General features: G+C 39.3%; 1 protein-coding gene across 1 annotated transcript in view; it reads right to left on the bottom strand.

Annotated features, from left to right (window-relative positions):
• ULK2 (unc-51 like autophagy activating kinase 2) overlaps nt 1–27,718 on the bottom strand; it is a 233,569-nt gene that overhangs the window by 94,461 nt on the left and 111,390 nt on the right. Inside the window, exons 15-16 of the mRNA XM_006902052.1 lie at nt 17,931–18,068; nt 8,231–8,376 (exon numbers count right to left, since the gene is read on the bottom strand). Of these exons, the coding sequence (XP_006902114.1) occupies nt 8,231–8,376; nt 17,931–18,068 (284 nt within the window). The remainder of the gene's footprint in view (nt 1–8,230; nt 8,377–17,930; nt 18,069–27,718) is intronic.

Genomic DNA, 27,718 nt, shown 5'->3' with positions numbered 1-27,718 from the left:
GACAGTGCAGGAGGGGAAGACCCTCTATGAGATGGATTGATTCGGTGACTGGGGTAATTGGGATGGGTGTGTCAGAGGCAGTGCGGTTGGTGCAGGATAGAGCAGGGTTTAGGGCTGTTGTGCATAGGGTCGCTATGAGTCGGAAACGACTCGACGGCACATAACAACAACAACATTCTCAGACCACAATGCCATAAAACTAGAAATTAACCACAGGAAGAGAAAGTTTACAAAACCACCCATGTGAAACTGAATAACTCTCTGCTATAAAGAGTTATAAAAGAATAGAGATTTAAAAGAAATAAAGAATGAAATAAAACAGTCCCTTGAAACAAACAAAAACTAAAATACAACATACCCAAAATCTCTGGGATGTAATTAAAGGCAGTCATGAGGGGGTAATTCATAGCAATAGAAAAAAAAAAAGGAAAAGAGAAGAAAACTTAATGATCTAACTCAACACCTTCATCAAATAGAAAAAGAACAACAATCTAATCCTACAGTCTCTAGAAGAATATAAATTATAAGGACCAAAGCTGAAATTAATGAGACAGAAAGTAGGAAAACAATTGAAATCATCAATAAAACCAGGAGCTGGTTTTTCAAAAATGTCAATAAAATTGACAAACTACTGAAAAACTTAACAAAAGAAAAAGAAAAGATACCGGTAACACAATTAAGAAATGATAAAGGTGGCATCACAAAAAAAAAAAATAGATGAAATCAAATGGGTGATACTGGAATACTATGAAAAGCTATACCTTGATAAATTAGAAAACCTAGAGGAAATGGAAAAAAATCCCTTGAAACTTATGCCCTACCCAGATTGACACGGCCTAGACTAGATGGTTTCACAGCTGAATTCGACCAAACATTCAAAGAGGATGTATTATTAATTCTACTTAAATTATTAAAGAAAAATTGAAAAAAGAAGGAACACTTCCAGAGTCATTCTATGAAGCAAGTATAAATCTAATACCAAAGCCAGGCAAAGATATTACCAAGAAAGAAACTACAAACCAGTATCTCTAATGAACACAGATGCAAAAATACTTAACAAAATCATAGCCAATAGAATCCAAAAGTACATTAAAAAAAAAAAAGTACATAAAAAAAATAATTCATCATGACCAAGTGGAATTCATAACAGGAATGCAAGAATGGCTCAACATAAGGAAAATAATCAACATATTTCTTCATATTAACAAAGTAAATAACAAAAAAACATTTTATTTTAGCAACTGATATAGAAAAGGCATTTGGCAAAAATCTAACACTCCTTCTTGCAAAAGTCACTCAGCAAAATTGGAATAGAAGTTCCTTAACAGTGAAAAGTGTATATGCAAAACCAAGAGCCAATATCATTCTCAATGGAGAAAGACTAAAAGCATTTTCCTTGCAAACAGGAACCAGACATGGATCCCCAAAGCCACACTTCTATTTAGTAGTGTACTGTAAGGGCTTGCTAGGGCAATATGACAAGAGAAGGAAATAAAAGGAGTACAGAACTGTTAACAGATGGTTAAACCATTGCCATAAATAGATATAATAGTGTAAACAGAAAACCCAAGGACTCAACAAACTGGTAGAGGTAGTAGATCAGTTTAGTAGAGTGGCAGTACATAAGATCAATATCCAAAAACCAGTGGGATTCCTCTGCAGTAACAAAGAGAACTCAGAGAAGGAAACCAAGAAATCAATATAATTTACCACAGCTAACCACAAATTGAGATACTTAGGAGTGAACTAACTAGAGACATAAAAGACCTATAGACAAAAAACTACAGAGCATTTCTGCAAGACACAATAAAAGAGCTAAACGAATGGGAAAATGTGCCCTATTCATAGGCAGAAAACTCAATATTGTGAAAATAAACAATTCTACCAAAAGCAATTTACATGTTCAACAAGATCTCAATACAGATAACAAATTCTGTTTTCAAGGAAATTTAAAATGGAAATTGCTAAGTTTATTTGTACAGGAAAGAGACCCCAATGAGCAAAGCACTTCTGAAAAAACAAAAATGAACCTCTCACTCCCTGACTTCAAAACCTACTACAGAGTGGTAGTAACCAAAACAGCATGGTACTGACACAATGGCAGACACACAGACCAATGGAACAGAACTGAGAATCAGAAAAGGACCCAGCTAGCTATGGCCAACTGATATTTGACAAGGGAATAAAACCTATCAAATGAGGAAATGAAAACCTCCTCAACAAATGGTGCTGGCAAAACTGGACTGCTATCTGCAGAAAGCTGAAACAGGATCCACTTCTCACACCATACACAAAAATCAGCTCAAGGTAGATCAGAGACCTGGAATAAAGTCCCAAACTATAATGGTTCATCAGATACAAATTGGCATCAAGTTTAGATGGCCTAGTCTGTGGTACAGAGATTGCCAAATATAGCCAGAAATGCACAATCTGGAGGGAATAAAATTAATGGATGGAATCTTCTAAAGATTAAATCTCCATGCACATGAAAAAATTTGTCCAATAGAGTGAAAAGAAAACCTACTGACTGAGGAAAAAACATCTGGCAATACCATCTCAGACAAGGGTCTCTTATCAGAAGTTTACTGAATCCTACAGGGCCTTCACAAGAAAAAAATTAATAATACAATTACAAAATGGGCAACAGACATGGAAAGACTTTTCATGAAAGAAAATATTCAGATGGCCAACAGATATATGAAGAAATGCTCAAAATCACTGACAGTAAGATAGGTGCAAATCAAAACCACCGTGCGATACCATCTTACCCCACTCACAATGGCAAAGTTAGTTTAGCAGCACAGCAAGTAATAAATGCTGGAGAGAATGTGGTGAGAAAGGAACTCTATTACCTTGTTGGTGGGATTATAAAATGGTACAACCACTCTGAAAGGTAGTCTGACGTTTCCTCAAAAAGTTAACACTGAAATTCCATATGACCCAGCTATTCCATTGCTTGGAATGTACCCTGAGAAAATAAGAACTGAGGTACAAACAAAGACTTGTACACAATGTTCATAACAGCATTATTCACCACAGGAAGAACATGGAAACAGCCCAACTGTCCAACCACAATAGAACGGATTGAAAAATTATGGTATATTCACACAATGGAATATTAAGCAGCATGAAGGACCAATGATTTTGTCAATTACTATATACCTTGGGAGGGACTGGAAAGCATTATACTAAGTGAACTAACTCAGTCAAATAAGGACAAATACTGTATAAGACCATTACTATAGAATGTGAACTAGGGTCCAAGGCAGGGAGGTGGGAGCAGAGGGGTGGGGAAGAGTGGTAGGGGTGGGAGCTTAATCACAGGGTCACAAAATTTGATGTGTGGCAGAAGGGAGGTGGAAAGGAAAAGAGGAGAATCCAATGTGAAAACAATGTATATGAATTTTGTAATTAAACCAGTATAAAACAAAAATTTTATTTTTTTTTTTAAAAAACCAAGCCTAAAATAACTCCTCAAGATAAGACAAATGTATACAGAATAATGGTTATCAGTTGTTACTAGAAGCGGAGCTAAGAAGAAAAAGGGAGCATTAATGGTGATGAAAATTTCATAGTGATTAAAGATAAGGCTGCTGATTAGTATAATTGTTGTTAATAAATCATACAGGTATAAAAAGTTTAACAGGCAAAAACTATGTGATGTGATATATATGTATACACATACAGCAAGAACAGAAACAAAATCTGTGCTGCTGATATGCAACCAAAAACATGGGATTTGCCTTTTTTTGGATATCCCAGTTAATTTGCCTAATTACTTAATTCATTACATAGTGTACTGAGTCGTAAAAGTTTGTGAACAGTCATCTAAGGTACAACAAGTCTTTATTCATCTCTCGCTACAAAAATAGCAGAACCAGGGATGTTGTTCTGAGTATGAATCATTAGCAACTTTATGAACAATGGATCTGAACTTTACCTAACCTATGCCATCTCTATCATCTCTGATATACTTGAGCCTATTATTATAGTAAAGACATCTTACTGAGGATCATCCAGTCTTTCACTAACCCATCATCTTTCCAAGTATGAAGTCCTTTTCTAAGATTGGCCCCTCTTATCAACATGCCCAACATTCTTATTATTTTCTTCTTCTTCTCCTTCTCCTTCTTCTTCTTCCTCCTCTTATTATCAACATGCTTCACCATTCTTGCCTCCAGGGAGCACCTTAGCTATACTTTCTCCAATATATATTTGCTCTCTTTGCAGTCCAAGGAATATGTGGTATTCTTCTCCAGCACCACTACTCAAAGGCATTGATTATTCTTCTGTCATCCTAGTCATTGTCCAACTTTCAGATGCATAACAAGTACCTGAAATGATCTCAGGCTAAATTTGACGCATCTTGGTCTTTACACTGACATTCTTGCTTCTTAATGACTTAGAGAGATCCTTGACAGCAGATTTACCCAATGTAAGACTGTCTCTACATCAACAGAGAACTTCCAGATGTGCAGGTTAAGTTTAGAAGAGGCCATGGTACTAGGGATGTTATAGCTAATGTTAGATAGATCTTGGCAGAAAGTAGAGAGTACCAGAGGAATGTCTATCTGTGCTTCACTGACTATGCAAAGGCGTTTGACTGTGCTGACTCTGAGAAGAATGGGAATCCCAGGAACATTTGATTGCGCTTATGCGAAACCCATTTTTTTTCCTCTCGAACAGAGCAGGGAAAAACTGAATGGTTCAAAATTGGGAAGGGTGTGCGCCAGGGATGTGTCCTATCTCCATAACTTTTCAACCTGTATGCAGAGCAGATTATCTGAGAGGCTGGGCTCTATAAGGAGATGCGTGGCGTTAGGATTGGTGGAAGAGCTATCAACAATCTGCATTATACAGATGACACAACCTTGCTCGCTGAAACTGAGGAGGACCCCATGAACGTATTGCAGAGGGTCAAGGACTGTAGCCTTCAGTATGGACTGAGGCTCAATGTCAAGAAGACAAAGATTCTCACCACTGGACCAACTGGCAGCGTCAGGATGGATGGCAAAGAGATTGAGATTGTTCACAGCTTCAGTTTGCTCGGCTCCATGGTCAACACTATTGGCACCGGTAGCCAGGAAATCAAAAAACGTATTGCGATGGGAAAGTCTGCTGTCAGGGACCTCTCTAAAGTACTGAAGAGCAATGGTGTCTCTTTGGAGACGAAGGTGCACCTGATACAGGCCATCTTCTTTGCAATCACTTGTTATGCATCAGAGAGCTAGACAATAACTAGGGAGGACAGAAGGAGAATTGATGCCTTTGAGCTGTGGTGCTGGAGTAGAGCCAAGAAAACAGATTCATCCTGGAGAGGGTTAAACCAGGCTACTCCCTGGAGGCAAGGATTCTGGGGCTTTGTCTGACATACTTTGGACATGTTGCGAGGAGAGACAGGTCTTTGGAGAGGGACATCATGCTGGGTAGAGTAGAGGGACAGCGCAGGAGGGGAAGACCCTCTATGAGGTGGATTGATTCAGTGGCTTGGGTAATCGGGATGGGTGTGTCAGAGGCAGTGCGATTGGCACAGGATAGAGCACGGTTTAGGGCTGTTGTGCATAGTGTCACTATGAGTTGCAGACGACTCGACGGCACATAACAACAACAACATGCGAAACCTATAATTGGACCAAGAGGCAGTAGTTAGAACAGAGGGAGGAGACACTGCAAGGTTCAAAATTGGAAAGAGTATCTCCCAGGGATGTATTCTGTCTCCATACCTTTTCAATCTGTATGCAGAACAGATCATCCAGGACACTGGGCTATATGAAGAGGAATGTGGCATCAGGATTAGAGGAAGATTCATCAACAACCTGCGTTATGCAGATGACACAAACCTGATTGCTGAAACTGAGGAGGACCTGCAGTGCTTGCTGCAGAAAAGGTCAAAGACTGAAGCCTTCAATACGGATTGAAGCTCAACATCAAGAAAACAAAGATTCTCACCACTGGGCCAAATTGGTAGCATCATTATGGATGGTGAAGAGATTGATATTGTTAACAGTTTTAGTTTGCTTGGCTCCACAATCAACTCTTGGTACCAGCAGCCAGGAAATCAAGACACAAATTGCATTGGGAAAATCAGCTGTCAGGGACCTCTCCAGAGTACTGAAGAGCAATAACGTCAGGCTGGAGACGAAGGTGCTCCTGATCCAGTCTTCGCAATTGTGTGCTATGCGTAATAGAGCTGGACAGTGACTAGGGATGATAGGGAATTGCTCCCTTTGAGCTGTGGTGCTGGAGAAGAGTGTTGGATATATACCATCGAATGCTAGGAGAACAGAGAGGTTTGTCCTGGAGAGAGTGAAACTGGGCTGCGACTTAGAGTCAAGGATTCTGAAGCTTCATCTGACATACTTTGGGCATGGTGCAAGGAGGGACCAGTCCTTGGAGAGGGACATCATGTTTGGGAAAGTGGAGGGAGATAGATCAATTCAGTAACTTGGGTCATGGGATTAGGGTGTCAGAGATAGTACGGTTGGCACAGGACAGAGCAAGGTTTAGGCATCTTGTATACAGGGCCACTATGACTCACAAGTTATAACAACAACAATAAATACCTTTTTAATCTTTATTTGGAACAGATCATTAGAGAGGGTGTACCTCATAAGAAGGAATGGGGCATCAGGATTGGAAGAAACTTATCAACCACCTGTGATATGCAGATGACACAACCCTACTTGCTAAAACTGAGGAGGATCTGAGTTGTTTGCTGCAGCAGGTCAAGGACTACAGTCTTCAATATGGAGTGAAGCTTAACATCAAGAAGACAAAGATTCTCATCATTGGGTCAACTAGCAGCACCATGATAGATGGAGAAGAGACTGGGATTGCGAACAATTTCAGCCTGCTTGGTTTGACAATCAACAGTCTTGGCACCAGCAGTCAGGAAATCAAATGATGAACTGTATTAGGAAAATATGATGTCAGAAACATCTCCAGAGTGCTAAAGAACAATGATGTCAATTTGCAGAATAAAGTGAATCTGATCCAGGCCATGGTATTCCCAATTACTTGTTATGCTTCAGAGAGCTAGACAATGAGTAAGGATGATAAAGAAGAATTAGCATCTTTGAGTTGTGCTGCTGGAGGAAGAGTACTGAACATCCATGGACTGCCGAGAGAATAAACAAATCTATCCTGCAGATGGTATAACCAAGTTTCTCCTTGGAGGTTAGGATTTTGAAGCTGCACCTCACAAACTTTGGTCATGTGGCCAAGAGGAACCAGCTCATGAAGAAGGACATCATACTTTGAAGGGGGGAGGGACCACACAGAAGACGACGACTCTCGATGAGCTGGACTGACACAGTAACCAGGGCAGCATCTGTTAGCTGAAATACTTCCGTTGGTATACTGAGGTAATGGAGACAAGTGTGCCAGAGAGTGAAATTGGCTCAGGACAGAACATGGTTCAGAGCTATTATGTACAGGGTCATTAACAGTTGCAGGTGACATGATGGCACTTGATAACAACAACAATGCCTGTGTTTATAATTCCATTTTGGAATGGGTTGTCTTTGTCATGGTAATGACCTGGCAATATTAGGAGAGGCCAATTCATGGAAAAAGACATCATGTTTGGAAAGGTTGAGGGTCAGCAAAGGAGGAGAAGATTCTCAATGAGATAGACTGACACAGTGACTGTCAGCAGGATGGTACAGTATAGGGGTACGGTTGAGATACACTGTGACACTTGACAACATCAACATCAGGGAACTAAGAACTTGGTACTGGAAAAGTGGGTTGCTGCTCTAATAGAGTGAATGTGTTCTTCATGTCACAAAGACATGAATTTGGAGAGCCCAAAGGGTAGAGTGTTATGGTTCAAACTGTGCCAACTCAAAATAAGTTTTGTAAACAATCAGCAGAGATGAGGAAAGACAGATGACAAGACAATGAAAAACTCCAATGAACTAAGAAACAGAAACTAAAGAGATAAAGACATTCCTCCGGAGCTCTCAAAGAAATAGTTTACTCAATTCAAACTAAATTCGTGTTAAACTCATCCACTTATGGTGTCTCTTTCACAGCAGCACTAGGTAATTTAAGAAACGTACAGTAGTACTATGTAAACATTCACTGAGAACATAACAGAATACTATTATTTAAGAAAAGTGGGAGAGGTTGGCATGAGGCCACCTCTGTCATCATCATGAGCCCCTGTATCTAAAATAAATGTGTTACTTTGTTGTAGTGGAAAAAAGCTGCTATAATCTCTCCTTACCCAAAGGGGAAGGCGAATAAGGCCTTGAAGACCCAGTAGAGAGTCTTCGTCCAACTGTTTGTACTGTGTCTCCTGGCACCGGGGAGCAGGATCCCAGACGGAGGAAGCCCGTTGGGCTGGTATTAGACCTTCGTACAACTGAAGATCTGAAATGAAAAATCACTCACTTTAAGACACCATCCTATTAACTAAGCATACTGAATATGATTTACATTTATCATTTCTAACCATTCATTCAAATAAAAAATGAGTAAAAACTCATTTATTCAACAGATGATCCATTTCACTCTGTGACGGTTATTTATCATCAATATCCCAACCTCATTTAAAACATAAGAAAACTCGATTTTAACATTCAACTAGCAATTATAATAAAAATGCTTATTTTTGGTTTTTTGTGTTTTTTTTTAAATGCAACAATGAATGAATGAAAATCCAAAATCTCTGTAAATGTTCACAAAAATTAATAAAATAAAATTAAAAAAATGCTTCTTTTCAACAATGAATTAATGGAATCCAAGTTTTCTGTAAACTTTCATTAAAGTATTAATAAAAATTAAAACATTTATTTAAAAAATGCTTCTTTTTGTATGTAAAATAACATCACTAAATCAGAGGATTCTAGAGTCCATAAGAAACCTTAGAGAACAGAGAAAGGTCTAAAAAGTGACTTTTAATTAGGCTGATTCTGTTTCTAAAGAGAACAGATACTTTGTTTATAGGTGCTGTCAAGTCAGCTCACAGTGGCCTTATGCATAAGAGGATGAAACACTGCTCCATCCTTACAATCTTTGCTGTGCTGATTCTCAGTCATTATGTCAATTCATCTCATTGAGGTTTTTCTTTTTTACTGATGTATACTTCTTTTCCAAGTAATATTCTACTCCAGAGAATCTACCATTTCCCCAGTACAATATTATAAAATGAAATTGATGTTCAGCAGTTTTCAGCTAATTAGTAAACTATACCAGGATGAGAATTAAACCCTAACCCTAAAACCTAAAGATTTAGTCATTCTCTTTTATGATAGATACTTGGACCAATCATCAATATGTATATACTGAACACTTATGATGCACAAAGTTATAAAAAGTACTGTACAAGAATAAGGGATATTTAGGTTTTTTCCCCTTCATTTTCTCCTTTAATGTTAACTTTGACAAGTTAATAAATGCATATTCAAAAATAAAATAGGAATACAAGATTAAATAATCCATAATCCCTTGTCTGCAATTTCAAAATAAAAGTTTTTTTTAAAAATATCAAATATTTTAATAAATCTTTTGGGAACCATTTGCAGTAAATTCCAACCTGAACTAATGGGCCCTCATAATTCTTAAGCCTTTCAATATAAATACGAACATCCAGTGGCCTAATATGTATGGAGTTGCACTGCGAACCCAAAGGTAGTAGGCCTCTGCTGGCTGAAATCCACCAGTGACTCCTTCAGAGAAAAGTAGATGATCTCATCTTGGCAATTGTTGTTGTTAAGTGCTGTTGAGTTGTAGATGGCTCACAGCGACCCTATGAACAAAAGCCCTGAACATCTGTATAACTTTCGTCATTTCTCCACGTTTCTGGAGGCAAGCCATTTCAGAAGTGAATGCCATTCTTGCTTCCAAGCTTGTTTTAATTGGGAAGCTCCACCAAACACTGTCTACCATGGGTAAGCATTATCGCATTTGGCACATCAGTGTCACCGTGTTCAGCATCACAGCAGCCACGAGTTACCTCTGTACAGCAAATGGACAGACCAGTGCTCTACCACTTAGAAGAATGTTTGACAACTACATCCTCTGAAATTCACGGGAGGTTCACCTAGAAGTCAGTGTTATTTCAACAGTAATGACAGCAATTAGTGTGAATATGCATACTGAAAAGAATTACTGGTCCACCTCCAACAGACATAGTCCACAATATTCAGTATCTACATATTATATTCACTAAGATCTTATGGCTTAGTGGTAAAGAACTGAACGACCAACTCAAAGGCAATTTGAATCTACCACCTGCTCTGTGGGAAGAAGGTCAACAATCTATTCACATGTGTTTTACATTCTCAGAAAATCCCCTATGAAATCAACTATGAATTGGTTTTATCTCGACAGCACATAACTACAACCATCACCAGGATAACTACCTTTCTAAAAACTGATAAAGTTTATACAGCTCAAATTCTACCATTCATAAAACACTATCTGGTTCAGTCATAAACAAAATTTATAAGATCATGATATATTGATAATAAAGGGAGCTCTGGTGGCCTACTGGCAAAGAAGCTGCACTGCAATCCCAGAGGTACATGCTTCGAATCCACCAGATTCTCTGCTGGAGAAGGAGGGGCAATCTCCTCCTGTACCAGTCAGATCCAATTTGATGGTACACACACACAAATAACAAATTTTTTAAAATAGAATAAATTTCACTGATAATAATGCAGTATCTTTATTTCAAGGAGGAAATGAGGACTGTCATAAGACCTAATTCCTCATGAATAATTCCGGATGTCTAAGGTCTTTCATTCACAATGTGCTTCCTAGCCAATGATTAACTGTTTATTTTGTGCTGAATATTTATTGTTTTAATGAGAGAGATTAGGATACTTATTGTTCTCATGTACTGTCACACAACCAGGGACTAGTAGCAATCCTATACACAATAAATCTGAACCCTGTCCTATTCTGAGCCAATTTCACTGTCTCTGACAGATCTAATCCCATTACCCCAGGTTCCATGCCAATCTCATCCAAGGTCTGACTCTCTTGTGCTGTCCCTTCTACCTTTTTCAAGCATGATGTCCTTCTCTATGGACTGGTCTGTCCTGGTAAAATACTCAAAGTATGTGAGATGCAACTTTAAAATACTTGCCTCCAAGGAGCAGCCTGATTTCACCCTTTCAAGGACAGAACTGTTTGTTCTCTCACGGTTCATTTTATGTTCAATGTTCTTCTCTAGCACAACTCAAAGGCATAGATTCTCCTTCTGTCACCCATAGTTAATGTCCAGTTTTCTGATGCACAGAAAGTAACTGAGAAGACCATGGCCTGGATCAGGTGCATGTTAGTCCCCAGACTAACATCATTACTCTTCAGTACTCTAGAGAGGTCCCTGACAGTAGACTTTCCCAACACAACTCATCTTTGTATTTCTTGCCTGCTGTTGCTAAGACTGTTGACTGTAGAGCCAAGCAAGCTGAAATTGTTAATAACCTCAATCTCTTCTCCATATATCATGGTGTTGCCAACTGACTCAGTGGTGAGAATCTTTGTTTTCATGTTGAGCTTCAATCCATACTGAAAACTATAATTCTTGACTTTCCGCAACAAATGCTTCAGGTCCTACTCAGTTTCATCAAGCAAGACTGTGTCGTCTGAATAAGCAGGTTGTTGATAAGTCTTCCTTCAATCTTGATGCCACATTCCTCCTCATAAAGTCGCACCTCCTGGATGATCCCGCATATAGATAGAAAAGGTATAGCTAGAGGTAGGACACACCCCTAATGTACACCTTTCCAGATTATGAACTATGCAGTGTTTCCTTGCTCTAATGACTGTCTCCTGGTCCAGATATATGTTTTGCATAAGCACAGCCAAGTGTTCAGGGATTCTGATTTTTCTCAAGATTGGCAACAATTTGTTATGATCCACACAGTCAAATGCCTTTGCTTTGTCAAGGAAACACAAATAGATACTTCTTTCGTAATCTGCTTTCAGCCAAAATCTAGTTGACACTGGCGATATTGCCTCTAGTTCTATGGCTTCTTCTAAACCAGCTTATAATTCTAGTAGTTCTTTGTTGATACACTGTACCAGCTGATTCTGGATAACGTTCAGAAGAATTTTGCTTGCATGGATTATTAGTGATATTGTTCACTAATTTCCACATTGACAGGCCATCATTTTTTGGAATGGAAATAAATATGGATATCTCCCAGTTAGTTGGCTATAGAGTTGTCCTCCAGATTTCTTGGCACAACCTAGTGAGCAAGCCTATGATAGCATGTTTGTTCAATTATCTCAATTGGTATTCCATCAATTCCTAGGACCTTATTTTTTTGCCAGTTCCTTCAGAGTACCTTGAACTTCCTCTATCACCATTGCCTCTTGATCATGTATTGTGTTTCTTGAAATTCCTCTGCATCAGCCAATTATTTTTGGTACAGTGACTTTGTGTACTCTTTCCTTCTTCTTTGGATGCTTCCTTGTTGATCAATATTCTTCCCATAACATCCTTAAGTAATACAATTTGAGGCTTAAATTTATTATTTCATTTTTCAGCTTAAAAAAATTTCAAGCAAGTTCAGCCCTTATGATTTTTTACTCCAGCTCCTTGTACATTTCATGCTAATACTTTGCTTTGTCTTCCCAAGGTGTCCTTCAAAATCTTCTGTTCAGATCATTAACGTCTTGATTTCTCCCTTTGCTTTTTGACTTCTTGGCACTTCAGTATAATATTCAGTCTCTTCTGACATCCATCTGGGTCTTTTCTTCTTCCTGTTGTTGTCAAGGACTGCAGCCTTCAGTATGGATTGACACCATCAAGAAAACAGATTCTTATCACTGGGCCAATTGGTAACGTCATGATAGATGGTGCAGAGATTGAGATTGTTAACAACTTTAGTTTGCTTGGCTCCACAATCAATACTCTCGGTACCAGCAGCCAAGAAATTAAAAGACGAACTGCATTGGGAAAGTCTGCTGTCAGAGACCTCACCGATGTACTAAAGAGCAACAACGTCAGTCTGGAGACTAAGGTGCACCGGATACAGGCCAGTCTTTGCAATTACATGCTACACACATAAGAAAGCTGGACAATGACTGTTGGTGTTGTTGTTATGTGCCGTCAAGTCTGCGACTCATAGCGACCCTATGTACAATAGCCGTAAACCGTGCTCTATCCTGTGCCAATCTCATTGCCTCTGAAACACCCATCCCGATTACCCCAGTCATTGAATCAATCCACCTCATAGAGGGTCTTCCCCTCCTGCGTTGTCCCTCCACTCTACCCAGCATGATGTCCGTCTCTAAAGACCTGTCTCTCCTTACAACATGTCCAAAGTATGTCAGGCGAAGCCCCAGAATCCTTGCCTCCAAGGAGCAGCCTGGTTTAACTGTCTCTACGATGAATCTGTTTGTTTTCTTGGTAGTCCATGGTACATTCAATACTCTTCTCCAGCACCACAGCTCAAAGGCATCAATTCTTCTATTCTTCCCTAGTCATTGTCCAACTCTCTGATGCATAAGAAATGACTGCAAAAACCATGGCCTGTATCAGGCGCACCTTAGTCTCCAGAGAGACACCGTTGCTCTTGAGTACTTTAGAGAGGTCCCTAACCTCAGACTTTCCCATCGCAATACGTTTTTTTATTTCCTGGCTACTGGTGCCAAAAGTGTTGACCGTGGAGCCGAGCAAACTGAAGCTGTGAACACTCTCAATCTCTTTGCCATCCATTCTGATGCTACCGATTGGTCCGGTGGTGAGAATTTTTGTCTTTTTGACATTGAGCCTTAATCCATACTGAAGGCTGCAGTCCTTGGCCCTCTGCAGTAAGGGCATGAGGTCCTCCTCAGTTTCAGTGAGTAAAGTTGGGTCATCTGCATTACGCAGATTGTTGATAGATCGTCCACCAATCCTAACGCCACACTTCTCCTCATAGAGCCCAGCCTCTCGGATAATCTGCTCTGCATATAGGTTGAAAAGGTATGGAGATAGGACCCATGCCTGACGTACGTACTTCCTAATTTTGAACCATGCAGTGTTCCCTTCTTCTGTTCTGATGCCTGCCTCCTGGTCCAAGTATACGTTTCCCATTAGCACAATTAAATGTTCTGGGATTCCCATTCTTCTCAGAGTCAGCCACAGTTTGTTATGATCCACGCAGTCAAATGCCTTTGCATAATCAATGAAACACAGATAAATATTTCTCTGGTATTCCTCACTTTCAGCTAAGATCCATCTAACATCAGCTACAATATCTCTAGTACCACGACCCCTTCTAAACTCAGCCTGGACTTCTGGCAGTTCTCTGCTGATGTGCTGTTCCAGTCGTTTTTGGATAATCTTCAGTAGAATCTTGCTTGCATGTGAAATCAATGAGATTGTTCTATAGTTTCCACACTCTGTTGGATTACCTTTCTTTGGGATGGGAACAAATATAGATCTCTTCCAGTCAGTTGGCCAAGTGGTTATTATCCAGATTTCTTGGCACAACCTCGTGAGCACGTCCAGGGCAGCATCTGTTAGCTTAAACATGTCAAATGGTATACCTATCTTTAGCTAATGTCATTGTGTCCAACATATCTACCTCCATCGCCCCAGTTACTGAGTCAATCCATCTCATCCATGGTCTTCCATTCTTGCGTGGTCACTCCACCCTTCCAAGCATAACGACCATCTCCAAGGACTCGTCCCTCCTGACCATGTGCTCAAAGCATGTGAGATGGAGCTTCAAAGTCCTTGTCTCCAAGGAATAGCTTGGTTTCACAGGACAGACCTGTTTCTTCTCTTAGCAGTCCATGAAAACTCTTCTTCAGCACCACAACTCAAACGTATCAATTCTTCTTCTATCATCTTTAGTCATTGTCTAGCTCTCTGATATGTATCAAGTAATTGCAAAGACCATGGCTTGGAGCAGGGACACCTTGGTCTCTAGACTAAGTCTCTAGTACTGCTCTTCAGTACTCTGAAGTCAGGTCCCCTGACAGCAGATTTTCCCAATGTAATTGGTCTTTTGATTTCTGGACTGCTGGTGCCAAGAGATTGTGCAACCAAGCAAGCTTAAATTGTTAACACTCTCAACCTCTTAGATTTCATATAGTTATCTTATTGACTTCAAGCCCTCCAGGTTAATGCTGAGAATTCAGAGATTAGTCTTAGTGGTTCACCTTTTTAGAATATTCTTCATTCCTCTTGCTTTCAGTTTTCTTCTTCTCTTTTTAATTTTGAAAAAAAAGAAATGTGATTAGGATATGTCTTTGTATTTTTCTCTTTTTTTGTATTTTTCTTATGGGATATATCCTATTTGGGGTTCACTCAACCTCTTGAATACAATTTTCTAATTTCTCCCACCAAATCTTCACTAACTTCTTTGGTGTCTTTTTGTCCCTTTATGTTCTGGAATTCTAATGCAGGTTTTAATCTTCTTGATGTTACTTCTTTATGATTTTTATGTTTTCTTCTTTTCCCTTCCTTCTCTTTTAGCTGTTCCTCTAAAGACTGAAATAATTTGTCTTCTGTCTCACTTAGTCTATGCTCAAGTGCTTCAGTTCTACTCTCTGTCCTTCTAATGTGTTAATCTATTTCTGAAATTTTACTCTTACTATTCTGAAATCTAATTTACTTTTTTTTACGTAGCTTCTAATTTTCCACTTATCAAATCACATATCGTTTTTATAATTCTGTTATATTTGTCATTTTATTCAATCTATTAAATGTTCTTTTAAATACTTTATAAAAAATTTCCCATAGCACTTCTTTCTCCGAAAGATTTTGCTGTCTAGTTTGGTCTGGTTTTTGTTTTTTTGGTTTTTTTTTAACTGCTGTCTCTGAGATACTCTGGTGATGTTTTCTTTGTAATTTTTTATTTGTTTTGGTATGTCTGATTGAGTCAAGGAGTGATGGAGTGTGTTGCAACACTTCCTAGTTCTTAGTACTTCATCTCCTGTCTTCTGGTCTATGTGATAGAGGATTGACACATGTGCAGATCTTTGCTATTTGTGTAGAGCAATTTAGGGCAGAAGAGAACAGCATTGGCTGCAGTATGTTGTAGACTGCTTGGGACAGGAGTTTGTCTTTATGTGCCCTGTAAGTAGAGCTCTTAAAGCTGTAAATATGGTTAGGTATTCTTGCTTTCTGATGTCAGGTGGAACAAAGCAAAAGGGCAACAACAAAAAACACTCAAAAAACCAGAAACAAGAATGGACATCAAAGGAAAAAGAACTACCAAAAGTATGACAGGTATAAAAGGAAGGAGAATCAGAACAGAAAGGTAAAAATGTAAGAAAAAGAAAAATGAGAGAGAGAGAAGGGTTGGAAAAGAGGAAAAACATGAGAAAACTCAGTTGAAAAACATAAAGACATAAACACACACACACACACAAGCAAAATGACAAAGCATCAGACAAAAATTCACAAAGTGATGAGAAATAAAAAAATAAGACAGAAAAAAAGAAGGATCCTTAGAGGTCTGTGGACAGGGAACCTGACTGGTGTTCTTGCCACTGCTGTGGTGGGTGGAGGCAAGATATCTAGTCTGGACTGTGTGTCTGCCAGTCCAGCAAAAGTTCAGAATTGGGGCACCTAGTCAGGTCAGTTTCTGCTTTTCTGAGAGGTAGCAGAGGCCTAAAGAAGTGCTTGAGGCCATGTACATCTTATCCAGGAGGTGTGGCGAGGCAGGACACTCAGCTTGAGAAGGAATTTCTACTGGCCTCAGAGGAACTGAGCACAGCTTTTCTAGCTAGGGATGATGTTTTCCCAGTCCAGGGGTTAGATGCAGTCAGATTACCCAGTTAAAGATGGCTAATATGAAGAGATAGACACTTCCAAGCTGAGAGTCAGGAAGCCGCAATTCACAGGGAGTATGCTACTGTAAATGTATCATGTATGCCTGATGTACACCAGATGAGGTACTTGCAAGGGTGCCTGCCTAGTGACAGGCAAGGACCCTAGTCAGAGAAGGGCCTGACTATAAGCCAGGCATGGTACAGTGTACCAGCTCCCAAAGGGAATCACTGAATGTAGAGGCACATACAGGCTACCACAGCAGGTTCCAAATGGTATAGCTCTGGCCTCAGATGGAGCTGAGTCAGAGCCAGAATAACACTGCCATCTTTTAGATGAGTGGTAGAGGTGGCAGGGAAGTCACTCTCTGGATCCATAGTGGGGTATGGAAAAATTGCACAGAAGGAAAAAGATTGTACCTTCTGTTTTTTTCCAGAAGCTGGTGTGGACACCACCAAAGATCCAGTTGCCACGCTGACCAAAGAACCATCCAAAATGGCCACGCCAGGCTATTAACAATATGGTACTCCATCTGTCTCCTTATTTGCTCTTTTTCTTATATTTCATCCTTTAATTTATGTCTGAACTACTTTGTTATCTTTTCCTTTTAAATTCAGGGTTCTAGGATGATTATCTGTATCTGTTATCTTTGTTTGCAAGTATCTTTACTATAAAGGGTTTTGGCTGCTATCTCTCTAATGTGCCATCTTAACTAGAAGTCTTGTTTTTGTACATTTGCACTTTGTGCTGCCAATCTAAAGGTACACAGTTCAAAGACACTAGCTGCTCCAGGACAGGAAGATGGGTAATCTCCTTCCATGAGATTTATCACTTCTGAAAACCAAGGGTGGGGTCAGCTATGAGTCAGTTTTAATTCAAAAGTACACAACAACAATAACTATCCCAGCATAAGGTCTCAGAATATACAAACAATACACATATGCTACAACCAGTAAAATTTCTTCATTTGTGTCTTAAAAATTATTATATTTACAAATATATACATGTACATAGTTTATTCTATCATCCTAAAATATTATTTAAGTACATTAATTGAAAAATATTTTTCATTATTGAATTTTGTACAATGTCTTAACACCAAGAGACTAAATTCTCAAAAACTAGTGTTTTCCATAACAACAAAAATAAATCTTAATGAAATAAATAATAATATAAAGGCGGGGGAGAAGATGCAGTTTACCTTGGAGAACCATGCAGATTTGTGCCAGAGCTGGGGACAGAGGACAGATTCTGCTCTATACGCTGATAATTTCTTATCTGAGTAGGAACTGGGATTGGCATTGTTTCACTATGAGGTGACACTGTAGGCTGACACTGCCTGTAATCATAATTTATTGAAAATGTAAAGTATTAAAAGAATTTTTAAAACAAGGAAACAGAAAGTATTATCAATATTTTTTTTGTTTTTTGCTTTAGAATGTAAGCTCTAATGCATATGTAATAACATGTATAGGAACACTATAAAGTAAGGGGTCCAGAAAAAGCATTTTTACCACAGTTCACATAAGCTGTGATAAACATTCAAAATACGGAAACAATAATCAGAGATGAAAAATTCTCTGGGTACCAACCCTGCCTCTTTTATGTTTTGTTTGGTTATTAAGGTCAGGCTCTTTCCCGCTAATGATACAGATTGACTGGGTTAAGAGAAAGGGTACAGCATTGGCACACAACTTTCTTTCTTTTAAACCATGCAGTGTTCCCTTCCTCGGTTCACACAACAGCCTTTTGGTCAAGGTTTAGGTTTCCTATGAGCAAAATTAAGCATTCTGGGATTCCCAGTTTTCTCAATGTTAACTATAATTTATTATGATCCACACAGTCAAATGTCTTTGCATAGTCAATAAAACACATATAGACATTCTTCTGGTATTCTCTACTTTCAGCCAAGATCTATTTGACATCAGCAATGATGTCCCTGGTACCATGACCTCTTCTAAACTCAGGGTGAACTTATGGCAATTTTCTGTCAATGCATGAGCCAGTAAATAATTAAGAAAATTCTAGAAGATAAATAATCACATCTATATGTGAGGAAATTATTTTACAAACAAAAGTGATGTCAGGAGTCTATTCTTCAAAATGGCTTTTGCCTAGCCATTCGCCTTGACTTTTACCATATGGCTAGGTGTGAATCTGAAATAGGGTGTTTATAAACATTATCAGATTGGTCCATTTTTCTTCATTCCATTCAGTTTAAATTGACCTGATTTAGCAGTGAAGTTAAGAATCTCACATCTCACTGTCAGCAAGGAAGAAGCATATACATATATATATCTCAAGACAGAGATCCCAGTGACAGACAAGGACTTCACCAGAGCACCACGTGCTACAGTGCAGAACCAGAGACAGTTAATTTGGGACTGCTGCCCTACAGAGCCAGAGCCAGAGCCTAGGGCTTTGAATCACACCTGCTGGAGAACTGAGGGGAAATGTCATCCTTCACAGGATGAAGAAAGCTTTGTGATACTGATATAAGCTGTAAGACTGAAAGTCAAATAACCTCTGAGCACATCTGAGAAGCTACTTTGACGAAGGAATTGCATCCTAGTTGCTAACCTGAATTATGACATGTTAACCTCCTGAATTAACCTTATAACCATGAGTATGGTTTTAAGAAGTATATGTGGTCATTGCAATTAATTTTGGAACCAGTACAGCAGTATCACTGGTATTAGAATTACTAGAAGCAGGTGCAGGAGTGTGGAGGTCATGTCTGAATTTATGGGAATTAGTGTGGTAGTGAGGATGTTGCTAACGAGGACTGTTCCCTTTGTGAACTTAACAGAAGGCAGATTCAGCTATCCCCACTCTTCTTGCAATAAATAAATAAATACAAAAACAACTATGAGATATCATCTCACCCCAGTCAAAATAGCAAAATTTAACAGAACAGCAAGCAACAAATGTTGGCGAGGTTGTGGAGAAACTGGAACCCTTATTCACTGTTGGTGGGAGTGTAAAATGGTGCAACCCCTGTGGAAAGCGGTATGGCGCTTTCTCAAAAAGTTGCAAATAGAGATACCATTTGACCCAGCAATTCCACTACTGGGAATATACCCCAAAGAGACCATAACTGACATCCAAGCAGATATAAGCACACCCATGTTTACTGTGGCTTTGTTCACAACAGCAAGGAGTTGGAAACAACTTAAGTGCCCATCAACAAACGAATGGATAGAGAAGCTGTGGTATATTTACACAATGGAATACTATGCTGCATTGAAAAACAAGGAACTCATGCAATATTATTCCAAATGGTTGACTCTGGAGACCATTATGCTGAATGAAGTATCCCAGTCACAAAAGGACAAATATTGCATGGTGCCACTATTGTAAAAGAGGCAATAAATAAATACATAAATTTTAAAAAAATCCCTCATTTGCCATTTAAAGAACTATTCTAACATTCATATGCACCTTGGGGACTGAGAATTGGAAACAAAAAAATCCTCTTCAACAACAGAAAAAGTCTTTATGTCAGCAAAAATCAGTTTTCCCCACTCACATTATGGTATACATTAACCTTGTGTCCCAAAAATATTTTTAGGAAAATGTGTTAGGTAAAAGAACGTGACATTCAAAAGCAAAAATTACTAGAATGTTTATGGAAGTTATGAGCTGCCAGTCATATTGAAGACTGCAGTCTCTGAGCTTCTGAGGGCTGGAGATGCAGGCCATGTGGCAGCAACACCCCAGAAGCACACCAGAAGACAGGCCAGAAAGACCATGAGAGGCAGTACCCAAACGCAGTATGGTGAGAGGCCCAGTGTGGCATCTGATATGGAGACTGAAATGTTCCTGAATAGAAAAACAATGAACACATGGCTACTAACAAAAAGTTGGCAGTTCAAATCTACCCAAAAGCACCTGGAAAAACTGCTTAAAAATCTATTTCTAATCATCACACTGAAATTCCCAAAGAGCACAATTCTACTCATAAGCAGTGGATCAATAATGGTTGATTTTTCTTTTATTTATTTAAAAAAATTAGGGAAGGTGTTTATCGATACAACCAGTGAAGGTACTCTGTATTTCAGAATCCCTAGCAGTGAAATGACTGGTCTTTCTAGTCATAACCTATCCCAGACCACTTAGTTGTGCTCATGCAAAACATATACCTACACCAAAATGCAATTGTTCAAAGAGAACAAATGAAAAATGCATGGTTAAAAATGAAGAAAGTTGTGCATCAAGGCTGTACCCTTTTACTTTGGCTATTCAATCAATAGGCTGAATAAACTGTTGGAGAAGCTGAATTAGATGAAGAAGAATGTGACAGCAGGATCAAAGGAAGAACCATCAACTAGCACTATACAGATGATATAATCTTGTTCACTGAAAGTCAGGAGGACTTGTGGAACTTGTTGCAGAAGATCAAGGACTGCAGCCATCAATATGGACTGCATCTCAACATTTAAGAAAACAAGCCTTAGACTAGAACACTGTAATGAATGGAGAAACAACTAAAGCTATCAATGATGTTATCTTTCTTGGATACACATCAACATCCTTGGTGCCAGCAGTCAAGAAATCAAAAGACAAATAGCAATGGAAAAATCTGTTGTCAGCAATCTCCCTCTCCAGAGTACTAAAGAAAAATGACAACAGTTTAAAGATTGTTTTGAGGTGCATCCAAATGAAGTCAAGGTCTTCTCAATTGCTTGCTATGCACATGAAAACCGGACAATGACTAAGGATGACAGATGCCTTTGACTTGTTCAGTGGTAGAGGGATTTGGGGGTAGATGGGTAGAGGGATTCAGGGGTTCAGGAGTAGAGAGGTAAAGAGGTAGAGGGGTAAAGGGTTTCAGGGGCCAAAAGATTCAAGGGTAGAGAAGTAGAGGGGTTCAAGGGTAAAAGGGTTCAAGTGTGGAGGGGTTCAGGGGATAGAGGGGTAATGGGTAGAGGGGTAGAGTGGTTCAGGGGTAGAGGGGTTCGTGGGCAGAGGAGCACAGGGGTTCAATGGTAGAGGGATAGAGAGGTAGAGGGTTGCAGGGGGAGGTGGGCTCAGGGATAGAGGGGTTTGGGATAGAGGGGTTCAGGAGTAGTGGGGTTCATGGGTTTAGGGGTAGAGGGGTTCAGGGACAGAGGAACAGGGGGCTCAGGGGCAGAGGGGGAGGGGACAGAGGGGCACAGGGGTTCAATGGTAGAGGGGTTCAGGGATAGAGGGGTTCAAGGGGAGGTGGGTTCAGGGGTAGAAAACTATTAAAAGCTTCCTGTACAGGGTTTCTTCTGCTTAACAACCATTCTTTCACTTCTTTATTTTGTTTTTTAAAAAAGCAAAAAAGCTTCCTTGTCCTGAACCAGGACAGCAGCTAGAAAGAGCTATGAGAAAGAGGATAGAATTTGTAGGTCTTGATTAACTAGAGATTTGAAAGTAAATACCCTGATGGTAAATGGATGATAATGAAGTTAAAAAGAGTATTTTCATATAAAGAAGATGAGTTAATGTTGTACAGGTGGGCATGTTATACAGCCATGTGAATATAGAGTTGTAAAGCAAAGTGGTATAGTGGTTATGTGTTTGGCTGCTAACCGAGACATTGATAGTTCAAACTTATCAGCTACTGTGCCAGAGCACAATGAATTCTTCTCCCTTAAAGATTCCAGCCTTGAAAACCCTCTGGGGTAATTCTTCTCGTTTGGGTGACTGTGTGTAGGAACTGACGACGACAGATTTTACAGCCCATCAGAGAGACTCTAGGCTAGAAACACTAACTGAGGAGTTGTTAGGAGCAGATAAAGGTGTGAGTGTTTACTAGTGCAAGTCTAGAAAAGATGAGGAGTTGAGTGTTCAACATGGGCCCTTGGGAAATTTCTTATGCTGCATTTCCTTTTAGGGCCAAATGAGATGTCAGTTTCTAGTTAAAGCAAGCACTCAGCAGGTTTCCAAGGCTGCAGATCTTCACAGGTGGGAAGCGCCCATCTTTTCTCAAGTTGGAGTAGCTGGTGGATTCAAAACACTGACCACTAGTTAGCAGTGTGGCATGTGATGCACTCTCCCATTAGAATTTCTTAGCTGAGAAGTAGAGCCTAAGAAGGTGTCCCAAGGAACAGCAGGAAGAGCAAGAAAATGGGGTCACCTGTAACCTGTGTTATTCAAATGACACCACCTTACTTTCGGAAACTGAAGACCTGAGGCATTTGGTGCAGAGGGTCAAAGACTTCAGCCTTTAATGTGGACTAAAGCTCAACATCAAAAAAACAGATATTTTCACCAAGGGGCCAACTGGCAGCATCAGCCTCACCTTGCTTGGCTCCACAATCAATACTCTTGGTACCAGCAGCCAGGAAAATCTGCTGTCTTGGACCTCTCTAGAGTACTGAAGAGCAATGATGTCAGTCTAGAGACTAAGGTGTGCCTAATCCAGGCCATATTCTTCACAATTACTTGCTATGCATCAGAGAGGTAGACAATGACTAGGAATGGTAGAAGAATCAATGCTTTTGAGTTGTGCTGTGGAGAAGAGTAAAGTATATACCATGGACTGCTATGAGAACAAACTCTGGTCTCGAGAGGGTGAAAATAGGCCATTCCTTGGAAGCAAGGATTTTGAAGCTCCATCTGACATACTTTGGGTATGTAGCAGAGGGCCAGTCCTTGGAGAGGGCCATCATGCTTGGAAGAGTGGAGGGACAGCTTAAGAGAAGAAGACCCAAGATGAGATGGATTGACTCCTTGACTGGGATAATGGGGTTATGTGTGTATCAGAGACAATGAAATTGGCTCAGGATAGAGCAGGATTCAGAGCTTTGTACATAGGGTTGCTATGAGTTGGGGTCAACTCAACAACAACAACAACTGCTGAGAAGTGAAGAAGAGAGAAGTGAACATTAGAGAGTGTTGTGAAAGTGTGGGGAAATTACATATGTTTGGGTGGAAAGATTGCAATAAAGGCCAGGAGAAGAGAGCAAATGAAAGGAATCGCTTAAGTGGAAAGCTTCACTTCGAATGAATGAAAAGGCATTTCTTCTTAATTTATAAGAGAGGAAAGAAAGATCAGGGAAGTTATGGATGACAAAAAATTTTATAAATAGCAGGAAATGAAATTAAGAAAGCTCTTGTCAAAACCACTGGGATTGTATTATAAACTTGGAATAATCTCTCTGCTTAATCACATTTTTTTCCACTCTGGAAGCCAGCTGGCTAAGCAGGTAGGATGGCTGACGTCTCTATGGCGGCTCTTCTTGGTGGCAGTCAGGCAAGTGAAGTTTCTGGGGTCTTTTGCATTGTGTGTTACTGTCCTTTTCGGCCTTCAAAGGTGGGTGGGAGGCCCTGACCCCTACAGTAAGGGTAATTAAGGGTGTGGTTGAGCCTGCAGAGCCTGCTCCATGCTCTAGCTTCAAATCCTATCAGGCCCAAGGGCCACAGGTCCAAGGGCCAGCCTTTAATTGTTTTTGGTGAAACATTCTTCTAGGTCCTGTAACCCTGGTATGTCCACTTGCTGTACAGAGGTAACTCGTGGTTGCTGTGAAGCCGAATATTGTTACCCATGGTGGACAGTGTTTGGTGAAACTCCTCAATTAAAACAAGCCTGGAAGCAGGAGTGGCAACCACTTCCACAATAGCTTGCATCTGGAAACCCTATGAACCTGGAGAAAAGACAAAAGTTATACAGGAAGTGTGTCCAGGACTTTCATTCATATGGTCGCTATAAGTCACCTGTGACTCGACAGCACTTAACAACAACACAACAACTTGTCAAAACCACTGGGATTGTATTATATATTTAGAATAATCATTCTGCTTAATCACATTTTATCTGTGTGATACAGGGAATATTACCTAATTTTCTGAGCTTTACTTCTGTTCATTCCAGTTTTTCACCATGCTGAGAATTTGCATTTCCACTCTATTTATAGGGAGCTTTCGTGGCCTAGTAGTAAGGAACTGTAGTGCCAATCCAAAGGCAAAAGATTTGAATCTACCAAATGTTCCTCAAGAAAAAGATAGACAATCTCCTCCAGCATTATTACAGCCTCTATAAACCCAGTTACAAGTTAGATTTGACTAGATAATGCCTAACAACAACAAAATCGTAATCAACAAGCCACTGAAACAGAAACTACATTTTAACATCATGTTTCAGCCCACTGCTGCAGGTGCTGTGCTAATTATCTCACGGAGGGTCGTCTTCTCCTTTGTTCACTTTCATTTTACCAAGTATGATGCCCTTCTCTAGGCACTGGCCCCTCCAGGTAAAACAGGTCAAAGTATAGAAACACCTTGTCTCTACTTCTTCCAAGGCAGATCTGTTTTGTCTTTCAGAAGTATATGGTATATTCAATTATCTTCATCTAAATTATCATTCAAAGGCATCAATTCTTCCTTGGTCTTTCTTATTCTTTGTCCAACATTCAGGTACATAGGAAGCACCTAAAAATACCATGGATTGCAAAGAGAACTAACAGGTCTGTTCTGGAGAAGGTAAAACCAGGCTGCTCCGTGGAGGCAAGGATTCTGAAGCTCTGTTTCACATACTTTGGGCATGTTGCCAGGAGAGACCAGTCCTTGGAGAAGGATATCATGCTTGAAATGGTAGAGGGACAGCACGGAAAAAGTAAGAACCAGATGAGGGAATTGACACAGTCACTGGGGTAATGAGGGATAAGTGTGTCAGAGACAGTGAGATTGGCTCAGGATAAAGTTAAGAACTACTGTGCATAGAGTCACTGTGAATTGCAGTGGACCTGATCATACATAATAAGTGCTAAGGGTAATAATTCAGAATCCGAGCAAGATAAAGTCATTAACAATTTCAATCTTTTCTCCATCTATCACGATGCTGTATATTGGTCCAGTAGTGAGGATCCCTGTCTTATCGATGCTAAGATGCAATTCATATTGAAGACTACAGTCCCTGACCTTCTGTAGCACTCAGGTCCTCCTTAATTTCAGCAAGAAAGTTTGTGTTATCTGTATAACACACGTTATTAATAAGTCCTCCTACAACGCTGATGCCACATTCTTTTTCACAAAGTCCAGCCTCCTGAATGATCCATTCAGCAAACAGACTGAGAAAGTATGAAGAAGACTACATCTCTGATGCACTCGTTTCTTGATTTTGACTCATGCAGTGTTCTCTGAAAAAGTATCGAGAAAGAAGACTACATCCCCAATACACTCCTTTCTTGATTTTGAACAATGCAGTGTTCTCTTGTTCTGATTTGACAACAGCTTCCTGGTCTAGGCATAGATTTCTCATGAGCACAATCAAGTGTCCTGGAATTCCCTTTCAAATGCCTTTTCACAGTTGATAAAACATGAAGAGATACCCTTCTGGTAATCCCTGCTGTCATCCAAGATCCATCTAACATCAGCAGTGATATTCCTAGTGCCACAGACTCTTCTAAACCCAGCTTGTATTTCTGGCAGTTCTCTGTCAGGGTATTGTTCTAGTTATTTTTTTCTTCGGTTTTGGGGGTGTTGGGTTTTGGTGTTGTTTTTTTTTTAACAAAATAAATCATATGATTTTATTACTTCAAGAAGTGCTGTTTTTTATTTAACTTTTTGACTTTGTGCTTGTGCCATCAGTACTTTCACACTCTCCTGCTTCTCAATAATGAAAGCACACTTAATCCTGTCATGGAAACAGTTAGAACACTTGGGACCACCATAAACTCTGCAGACATGTTTTTTTCATTTGTTTTTGACAACCTCATGAAAACATCAGGTCTAACAGCACGCACCCCTCTTATTCGACCTGGGCATACACCACATGGAGATTTGAGTGCTTTCCCAACCTTCTAGGTATAAAATTCTATTACCAGGGGTAGATAACCTTCAGCAAGATTTTGCTTGCATGTGATATTAGTGATATTGTTTGATAAATGCTGTTAGATCACCTTTTTTGGAAAATGCAATAAATATGACACTCTTCAAGTATGCTGACCAGGTACTTGTCCTCCAGATTTCTTGACACAATTTGGTAAGCACACCCACGACTACATTTGTTTACTGAAATACATCAACTGGTATTTCATCAATTCCTGGGGCTTAGTTTGGTTTTAGTTTATTTGTTTATTTGTTTGCTTTTCCAATTCCTTCAGAGAATCTTGAATTTCCTTTTATTACCAGTGGTTCTTGATTATATGCTAATTCCTGAAATGGTTCTATGTCAGTCAATTCTTTTAGGAGCAGTGAATCTGCATATTCCCTTCCATCCTCTTTTGATATTTCCTGAATCATTCAATATTTTGCCCATAGTACCTTTAAGTATTATAATTTGAAACTTCACTCTGTTCTTCAGTTCCTCCAGTAATTTTCTTTGATTGTTTTCTTCTTTGTTTTCTCTTCACAAGCTGTTCTTTGAAATCTTCTGTTCAATTCCTTTTTTCTCTTTTAAAATTTATTTTAATGAAAGTTTACAGACTTTGTATTTCCATTTATTCATTGTTGCACACTTTCCACCCCTCCCCCAGCTCGTTTTTTTCTTTCAAAAATAAAAAAAAAATTAATTCATTGTTATTCACACACCCCTTCCCAGTCCACTTCACTATGCAGCTTCCATTCAGTATTCCTGTCATGACAATAATACCTAATCATATATTCCTCCTAAGGAGTTCTCTCCCTCATCTATTTCAATGCAGTATACATTTTCCCATCTTTTTTTAATTTCTTTCCTTTTTTTAATTTAAATAACATTCAGTTTATTATAAATATTTAATATTGGCTTCCCATATTTCCCCCCTTTTGTTTTTATCATAATTATGTTATCATCTAGATGAGCATCTTTTATACACAAACAAATTAAACATAATAAACTCAAAGAAATACTTTCAAAAATTTCCATATGAACAAAAGGATTCAGGTTGAATATTCCTTGAAAGTTTGTTTTAATTGTCCCATTGCCACAGTGCTTGTCAAAACCAATTCTGATTAATCTCCTTTGTCAGTGTGTACTTTGCCATTTCCTATCACTCCTCCCTGAGAGAGACTTCACCCTGATTCATAAGGAAAAGGGGA

Source organism: Elephantulus edwardii, unplaced genomic scaffold, assembly GCF_000299155.1.
Source record: "Elephantulus edwardii isolate Elephantulus edwardi_28Jun2011 unplaced genomic scaffold, EleEdw1.0 scaffold00362, whole genome shotgun sequence".
Classification (NCBI taxonomy): Eukaryota; Metazoa; Chordata; class Mammalia; order Macroscelidea; family Macroscelididae; genus Elephantulus; species Elephantulus edwardii.
Note: the sequence above shows the minus strand (reverse complement) of the source record. Positions and strands in the feature narration are given on the sequence as shown.